Below are 9,919 nucleotides of genomic sequence, written 5' to 3' on the forward strand. Positions count from 1 at the left end.
CTCAGCTCCAAAGTATATATTATTATAAATATGATCATACTCAGTTTTTCCCTTTGTCAACGATAGAAACACATGTTTATGATACCTGGAGTCGTTGTGCTTGGAAGTGTAGCGGCCGCCAATCCCACTGAGTAAACTGTAAATATTGACCACAAGAGGTGATTAAAAAAGAGACTTTGTCTAATACAACCCATATCTAGGCATTAAGTATTGAGCGAAGAGGGAGGGGGCAGCGAATTTAATTTCGAAATGTTTATTAATGCCAGGTTGAGTACAACGGTGATAATTTTGAACGCATTTAAACCTTTTTTTACAGTAAACTCTTGCACATCAAATTACTGAATTTCAGATTGATTTAAATAGTTCTGAATTCTTTTTGGGGGGTTAATTATTCATGTTTCTAAAAATGGAATCACCAAACTATATTTTTCCGCGACACCCCGCGACAGCATATATGGAAAGGCATGCTTCATATATCATGAAATATATACTTTTATGACATTATCTACCATTTAGATGAAAGCGGTATATTCTTCAAAAGCTACATAGGCCTTTCGAAGGTATTTAATTGTTTTACTTAGCGGCGTTGCCATGACGTTTAGGTAAGAGGAGACACGATATTATAAACAAATTGCTGATATGCCCCTGACAAACTAGAACAACTATTGAAATAAACTTAAGAACACCATCTCAAAAAGAAAGACAAAAGAGGGGAAAGGGAGTAGTTTCATGAACATTGGGCAACAATGTATATTAACATGATAATAAATTCTGCGTTTACATCATTATTCATTCTTCTTTTTCTTCTTCTAATAAATTATTATCAATATCATAATCGTTTTTTCAGATTCTTCTATTTCTTACTCACGTCATCATCATAATCATCCGCATCGTTTTTATTATTATAATTATCATTGTCATAGCTATTATCATTATCATCTTTGTTATTTCTATTATGACTATTATCAATATATAATCAGTAGTAATATCATTATAACCAACATTATCATCATCGCATGTTGTTTAATGATGGTATGCACATGCATCTCAGTGGGGCATGGACCGGTTGTAACCGCCCCACCCTCCCTACCCCCACCACCCCACCCACCCCCCAATTTTTATATATATATATATATATATATATATATATGTATATATATACATATATATATGTATATGTGTGTATATATATATATATATATATCTGAGAGTTGTTTTGCTTACCGATGTAGAATGCAACAAGACCGATAATCACTCCTATCAGAACGATGATAAAGAGAAAGATGCAGATTTTGAGCGATTTTTGTTGCCTGAGCTTCTCTTCTTCACTGTCTGGTCCCGCAGATGGTCCTGCAGGTGTTCTCTTGATGCTCTCGTATCTAGCAAAATTATCGTCAAATGTTCAGATTTAAAACACATTCATTTCCCTCATAGTTATGAAGAGTTTCATTCCAAAAGGGACTCATCCACGTTCTATGTTTTCGAGTGAATATTCGTAACAAATGTTTAAATGAGATACAGTTATTAAAATTTGCACTGATCGTCTAAACTGGTAATGACACCATATCATAACGTTAGCTTGAATTAAAGGGGAAGTCCACCCTGAAATTAAGTTAGTTTTAATAGGAGTAGAAAAATGAGAGAAACAAGTCAGTGAAAGTTTGAGCAAATTCGATTAAAAATAAGGAAGTTAGGATTTTTGAAGTTGTGATCAATCAAACACAAATTGGCAACTCTATGACGTATCATGCGAGCTCAACTTCCATTTGCTCAGTACTAAAAAAATCTAAAATTTTCATTTTCCCTCAAGAAAAATTTCAACCATACATGCACCCTAAATATAATAATTGCAAATATGTTTCTATACTCCCCCTGCAAGGAACAAATGTATATTCCGTCATCAATAACGAAGAAAACATGATTTTATGGAATATTATGCACAAAGCAAATGAAGGAGAGCTCGTATAATAAGTCACAGAGTTGCCAATTTGTATTTGATTGATCACAACTTCAATAATTCATAACTTTCTTATTTTCATTCAGAATTTGCTCAAACTTTCACTCACCTGATTTTCTTATTATTCTGCCTCTATCGAAACAAACTTATTTTGGGGGTGGACTTTCCCTTTAGGAAATGGGGGTGAAACGAACAAATTCATCAATACCATATTGCATTTTTTTTTTGCAATGACATTTTTGCAAAGTACATATGATTTCAATATGTAAGATTGTTATTAAACAAATCGGTAAAAAGTGTGGGTAGCGCCCTTTGAAATTAAGCTCTTCATAATTTAGTTATCAAATGGAATGTAGAAATATACATGGATTCAGTAGGTGGGATACACTAACGAGCCCAGGGCTTGTCCTGATAGCTATAGCGCCCTAATGATAAATACAGTGCGTCCCAGAAAGAAAAATATCCGGAAAACAGACTATGAGCTATATGAACATGAATTTTTGTTTTTCATAAAGTAGAAGTAGAAGTAATTCATACGCGCTCCACTGAGCAACATTGATTTGAAAATGGCATATTAAAGTCCACTTGTGCCAGACTTTGGTGAAATAGTGAACATAGTAAATATGGTTTAGCATCACGGCGTGAACATGACCGAAGATGACTTGAAAAAAAAACTTTCAAACCAAACGAGCAGATACTTTTCACGTATCGTATATTATGTTGTGTATGGTGAGGGTAAAACGAGCATATTTTGTACTTAAATGGATATGCGATCATTAAGAACAATAATTTGTGCATGTTTCAAAATCGCAAATTTATAAAAAAAAAAAAAAAAAAAAACAGAAGAGACAGTCAGGTGATATTTTCACAGAAATGTAAGGTGCAACTCGTATTATTTGTACAACGCGGAAAGGTAGGGTCCTATTGGGCACATAAGATGGAAAATATCCCATCAGAATATGCAACGTCCCTTTTAAGATCGGAAGCACTTTTAATCAATAAAAGTGGCATTTTTTCAATGATCGAGGTATATTGATGGATTTTAGAAATATTTTAAGGTTATACACTTATACATCCATGTCAGAAATTGGAATTCAACCCTTTTTTAACCGCTTATTGAATTACACACCATCAAGCGCGTAGCCAGGATTTCATTTTAGGGGGGGGGGGGCGGTAGCTTCGCACGCGAAGCGTGCGAATCACTAAAAAAGCGCGCGTAGCGCGCTCCCTAGGAGGGTGGGTGCAGGGAGGGGGGAGTTCCTGCGCAAAGCGCGGAAGCTTTGAAAGAAGACGATTCGTTGTACCTTTCTCGACTCATAATCCTTGTCTTAATTCAGTCCGCACCTCCTGCGCATAGCACGGAAGCTTCGACGTATCATAAGACAAAGAAGACGATTCGTTGTACCTTTCTCGATCCTTAATCCTTATCTGTATTCAGTCTCCCTCCGTGCTAAGCGCGGAAACTTTGAAGTTTCATTAAATTATTAGAGAAAGAAGACAACTCTAAGCACCGTTCTCGACTCTTAATCCTTGTCTGAATTCAGTCCTCCCCCCTCCTCTTGCGCGAAGCGCGAAAGCTTTGACGTTTTATTATACAAAGAAGACGATTCGTTGTACCTTTCACGACCCTTATCTGTATTCAGTCCCCCTCTTTCGAAGCGCGGAAGCTTTGACGTTTTATTAAATTATTAAAGAAAGAAGACGATTCGTTGTTCCATTCTCGACTCTTAATCCTTAATTTGAACTTAATTTCCCCCTATCCGCGCAAAGCGCGGAAGCTTTGACGTTTCATTAAATTATTAGAGAAAGAAGACGATTCGTTGTACCGTTCTCGACTCCTTTTCTCTTTTTCTTCCTACGTCCTCTTACTTTTTTTCTTCTCTTTCTCTCTCTTTTGTTTTGGCCGTTTTTTTGTGGGGGGGGGCGACCGCCCCCACCGCCCCCCTGGCCACGCGCCTGCACACCATCACACAATAGAAACCTTGCATTAATATCTTTTAAAGCTCCCAATTTCCTAGTGCCATGTTGGCATGTGATATCAACGATTTCTTTGTGTTACCAAAATATAGCACAATTTGGTTTCAAAATGCGATTTTTAAAACAAGTTCGCTCGATGAAGCGTGAATAATTAATGAAATAATACTATGAAATTGGTAGATTCAATATCTATCTGATTGTTAACGATGAGACATCATGCAGCATGATTACTGATTATTACTGATTAAATTACATCATTATTAGGCCTACAAAGTAGGTCAAGTTATGTTCATACTATTGAGACAATGTTCGATGGTTTTATCTGTTGTCATAAAATCATTTCAGTGCTTTGGATTTTCATAATTTTACCTTTTCTCCTCGCATGGATAATGATTATTCAATCAAATTCATTAATTTCTTAAAATGCAGACATATCATTATACAATAAATTTGTACCTGGGAATATCGAATTCAATTCCCTTACAATCGTAATACTTAAACAGCACATGCAGAATACAAGCAAAGCACAAAACGACACGATAATCATGAGCACATAACAAACAATAAACTAATTAATTAAAAAAACACAACTTAATTTAACTATATATGTATATGTATTATATTATATATCCCTGTGCTACAATTCATTTTCAAGGGATAATTATACCTGGTTTTGTGTTTCACAGAGCAATCAAGTCAATGCATGTTATATTGTTTTTGTTTCGATCTAATAATATAAACTAGCAACATTGAATTTCAAAGAGAACAGAACTTACATCCTTGAATCTCCCCTTGATTTGCTCGGGAGTGGACCGGCCTCTTCATCTTCCGGTTCTGTGTATTCAGGTAGCTCTTCACCATCATTTAGCCTCACCATCTCAATTTCGTCTTTAGGATCCACATCCGCGTCACCATCAACTGCATTGACTTCAATCACGGCTGAAGGTTCCATCTCCTCATCGACAACGACCTCGCCCTCGGCATCAATGTCTAAGTCATTACCGGGATCGGCGACGACGTCAGGCTCGGGATCGTTGGGGATGTCATTGACGGGTTCTTCCGGTGTTTGCATGTCGACAGTGGTCTGTTCGCCCGTGTCCATCTCGTACGTGGCGTTGTCGTAGGCATGTTCCTCGGTATTACGACCAACAGCCGCCGCATCACCAGCGTTGTCGTATGGGCTCTCGCCCGGCGGGGGCTGTGAAGGAAAAGAAAACACAATTATACAAAAAGGTGTGGTATGAAGGGGAACAGATTGAGCCGTAAGGATTTTCCTTTGCTCTCGTTCTAGAAGTTATACAAGGTATGCTGTATGAAGCTTACATTTCATTCGATTGCATTCGGTTTGATTTCTTAGACAAAAACAAAATGCAATTTGCAAGGCAATACAAATGTTATCCCTGCATTCTTTGCTCGCAATACTGAACTCATAATAACGTCATCATTGTATGAGTTCACCGTGCAATGTCTCAGGAATAGTTGACTTTAGATAAACCCGACATTAGGTTCCACGTTTGTTTCCCTTTTCTGTGAAATATAGGGTTATATTAGGGTTGGTTTGTTTTTACCTGACTGCTAGGAAAGCATTGTATGCCTGTATGAAAGCAGCCAGGGGACCGACGGCTTTAAGTCCTCTTTGAGGGACTTGGTAATGACGAGTAATGCCTTAAAATAGGGCATTAGCGCATCTAATTGGTTTCGAACCCGGGTCCTCCCTGATACGAGACCAACACTCTCTAAAGCTGAGCCATCGCTCCTCCTTAGTGGTAGGATTTCATTTGGGTTCAGGTTAGGTTATGGCTAGGTTTAGAGCAAGGACTAGCTGGTCAAGGGTTGACGTTCAGAGATAAGTTGGCGCGAAGATAGTGACCGCGGAACAATAATATAAAAAACCTCCCCTCCCCCTCACACAATCCCGATCCGCCTATAATTGCCTCACCATCAGTCATCACAACCACAAGCGTAGTCGAGTCCAGGGTATGATAAATGGCCTTACAATTCTCTGACAAATAAGTATTGTGTTTCTTTGAACCGCGATACATGAATTGAGGTTATTCTATTCGGTTTGACAAACAATTATCATCTGTGATATGAACTGATATCCCACGCTCACCCGACGCGCTTGACCAAAATCGGTGACATGCTGCCTGATTTTGAACAAAGATGCACACATTTCAATCCTTGAAAACATCCTGATGATAATTAGATCCAGTGCAAATCCACATACTGAATTTATGAACATAATGATATCAAAGCAAGTCAACATGTTTTGGTGTTCTGTATTGACATTGTACATGTATTTGCGCCTACACTGTGGAGCACAGACAATTGTGGAGATTCGCATTTTAATTACCCATTGCGTACTGGAACTGTTGTTTCTGTATTAAGTTTATGGGAATAAAACACTTCAGCAGTCAACAGGTTAAAGGAACTATGTCCCATTTGCAGGCCAAAAAAACATGAAAAGGTTAAATTCCACCTGCATTTGAAAAACGAAAACGAAACGAACGGGCTTGATTTGTGTGGGGATATAACGACCGTTAGATGTCGAATCAAATTTATGGATTGCAATCTTTTTAGTAAGTAGTCTGATTTTCAGACTCTTGTACCGAATGATGTACGTTTTGTGCGGTGCAAATATTCAATCAGTTTAATTTTGGCCATTACAAGAAGTGGGTTATTGATGTAAACAAAGTAACACTTATGTACCCTTTACAGCTCATTGTATGTATGCTATTATCAAAGAAAAATGAAGTCAGTCACCCAATAGTGTCTGACATTGAAGTCTAGAAGGTAAAAAGAGGTTCCCTTGCATAATTTGAATGCTAGGACACAGATAGGATATAAATGACATATTCATGATTCTAGTTCTACATAATTTGATGTTGGCTGCAAAAGAGATATAGTTCCTTTTAACACTGATTCACAAACAAATAAAACCATCTGGATGAATCTGTTTGACGTCTTTAAGCCCGTTTTTGTCAACAAGCAATTTAATTACCAGAACTCAAGATCAGCATTTCTACAGAAACACAGATAATGAGTCTTTTACGTTTCTGCTTCTCATTCGTTACAATTGATTGATGCTAACACTAGATAAGATAAAGGAATGTTAGACATTGATCTACATGTGTTACTCTCCGCCCAAGTGTTAAATGGGTACCCGGTAGGATGCGAAAGCTAATGTGCTTAGATTAGCAAGTGTGCGCTTGTAAAAATGACATCTGGCTGAAATGCTCCCCAGGGAGTGGATAATGTTCATTCATTAAGTGCGGGTAAGCCTGAATCCGATGACCGGGGTAATAATATATGTAAAGCAATTTGAGAGGGCCTTCGGTCCTGAAAAGCGCTATATAAGAACTAGCTATTATTAGTAGTAGTAGTAATATGAAACAAACTAAGTCACCTGGTGTAGACGGCCTTCCAATATAATTCTACAGGGTATTTTTCGAAGATATTGAGCAGATACTAGTCAATGCGCTAAATGAATCTTTTGATAATAGTCATATGTCTGAAACACCAAAATGGGGTAATAACTTTGATATTAACTCTTATCCTGTCACAGGGCTAATCCCCCAGTGCCAGATTTATAACGAGATAATCGGATTAACACGATGGTACTACCAATAGCGCGTGCAAAACACTAGGCACAGTCCAATGGGCATGAACAATAACTGCTATTACGAATGCGTGCTAGCATGCAAGAAGCAGAGTAACAATAGCATGCATGCAGCCTTATGGCAGGCTATGAGTTAAGAAAGGTGATTTTGAAAGTTTGATGAACTGGCGCCCAGTGACACTACTAAGTTGCGATAATAAAAATAGCTGCTGCAGTTCTAGTTAGCAGTTTGATGAAAGTTGTCCCGAAACTGGTAAATGGAAACCAAGTTCGGTATATCAAGAATAGCCTAAACGGTTCTTATCTAAGACTACTAAAAGATGTGATAGCTTACATGAAGTTGAAAATAAGCAAGATGCCATTAACATGACAGATTTTAAGAAAGCGTTCGATCTGATTTTGTAAAGCAGTCATTAAGTGTGTTTAATTTTGGCCCCAGTTTATCAAGCGGGTTTCAGTATTGTATAATCATGCTTTTAATTTTGTCTGTTATTGTTAACGGTTTCCTAACAGAGCAGTTCAAAACTCGGAGAGGGTTCAGACAAAGCTGCCCTCTCTCTCGGCACTTCTCTCCATTCTGGCCGCTGAAATACTAGCAATAAGGAAAAGTAATCATCCTGGTATAAGAATGATATTAAAACGTAGGAAACAATACAAGTCTTTTCATTTGAAATTATTACAATATGCAGATGACACTGTTTTCTTTGTAAATGATGAGGAATATTTAAATGTACTATCAAAGGAGCTGAGAAAATTTATTGAAGTCGCAGGTCCTAAATTGAATAAGGATAAAACAACATTGACATTGGTAATAAAAATGAAAAATGGAATCGATTGGATCACACATTGTCACGGTGTGACAAGCCTGTAAAGTGCCTTAGCATGCCGATTTCAAAAGATAAAGAAAAAGCCTTACAAATCTTGTGGGATAGTGAAGTGGGGAAAAGAAAAGAAACTAGATAATTGGAAAATAAGAAACTGACAATATTTGAAGGAGTAGTTGTGGTGAACTTAAGTACACCAACAATTAGCTTCGTGATACATATATCAATGTTTGAAACTGTTCCTAAAATATATGTCAAAAAATTGAATAACTTACTGTTTAGTTTTATTTGGCAGGGGCAAAATTAAAAGTTAAAGACAATTAATATTTAAAAATTGTAAGAATGGGGGTGTAAGTATGATGGACGTTGAAAATAAGCTTTTGAGTTTCATATTGCGTTGGCTGGGGCAACTTACTGATGATTCAGGCACACTGTGGACAAGAATGGCTAATTTCTGTTTTGACCAGATAGGTGGGCTCTCTTTAGTATCAAAATGTGATTTTGATGAAAGAATATTACATTATTGTGTATCAAAATGGCCAATGTTTTATCGTGATATCTTCCTAGCATGGTATACAGTAAAGGGGGATATAGTTAAAAAGGCCTCATCGGAAATATATATGATTTAATTGAAACATTATTTTTAGAAAGAAATTGTTGTTCTTTAAGAAATGGTTATAAAGTGGTATTGCGAATGTTAACGACATTTTTAGAAACGGTACCTTTAGAATAAGTGCTCAAATTGGGTATGAATTCAAGCAGGGAAAAGCAATGTAGTGTTTGACCTTGCAACATTTAAAAAGCGATTCCAAAACAGTTGCTTACCAAAGGAAATAACTCTCCATTGAAAAAAAAAATAACAAATTCCAAGAATTCTTAATAGAGGTAGAATATAAAAAAATGTATGAGTTAACTGGTAAACAATAATTATTTTGACATGTTACGCTTAAATGTCGTATTTTTGGAAAAAAGCTTTTAGATAAAGATAACAATTGGCCAAATTGTTTTGAACGATATTTTGATTAACGTTAATAATAATAAGCTGAAAGAATTTCTCTTTAAAATTTCGTATAACATTCTACCAGTGAGAAAGAATCTTTTGAAGTGGAATCTTGCACTTGATGATACGTGTAAAACAGGTAAAGCAAGTGAAGGCATTTTTCTTGCTTTTATTTTATGTAAATGTAATGATTCCTTCAAATCATATTTATGCTGGTCAATAGAAAAAGTGTTTGATACAGAAAAAACAATTACAGCAGACCATCTTATCAAAGTAGGTGAGGAAAACTCAACAGATCACAGATTCCATTGCACTTTGGTCAATATATAAAATGAGACTATTACGCAACCAAAATGGGTATGATCTTAGAAAATCTGAATTGAAGTATATCTTCAGAGCTTAGAAAACAATTGAAATTGATCAGAATCGAAGAAATAAAAACAAATCAATATATGATTTTCCTAATCGACTATCAGAGTACATTTGAAACAAATAGGTAAAAGTCAATATTATGTTGTACATATATACAATTCATGTCTTAT

The 9,919-nt window shown here is 36.4% G+C and overlaps 1 protein-coding gene across 1 annotated transcript in view; it reads right to left on the reverse strand.

Annotated features, from left to right (window-relative positions):
• Positions 1–56: 56 nt before the first annotated feature.
• LOC105440503 overlaps positions 57–9,919 on the reverse strand; it is a 12,858-nt gene continuing 2,995 nt past the window's right edge. Inside the window, exons 2-4 of the mRNA XM_030977598.1 lie at positions 4,711–5,132; positions 1,225–1,379; positions 57–136 (exon numbers count right to left, since the gene is read on the reverse strand). Coding sequence (XP_030833458.1) covers positions 57–136; positions 1,225–1,379; positions 4,711–5,132 — 657 coding nt within the window. The remainder of the gene's footprint in view (positions 137–1,224; positions 1,380–4,710; positions 5,133–9,919) is intronic.

The sequence above is a fragment of the Strongylocentrotus purpuratus genome, unplaced genomic scaffold (assembly GCF_000002235.5).
Source record: "Strongylocentrotus purpuratus isolate Spur 01 unplaced genomic scaffold, Spur_5.0 spur5_scaffold_1, whole genome shotgun sequence".
Taxonomy (NCBI): domain Eukaryota; kingdom Metazoa; phylum Echinodermata; class Echinoidea; order Camarodonta; family Strongylocentrotidae; genus Strongylocentrotus; species Strongylocentrotus purpuratus.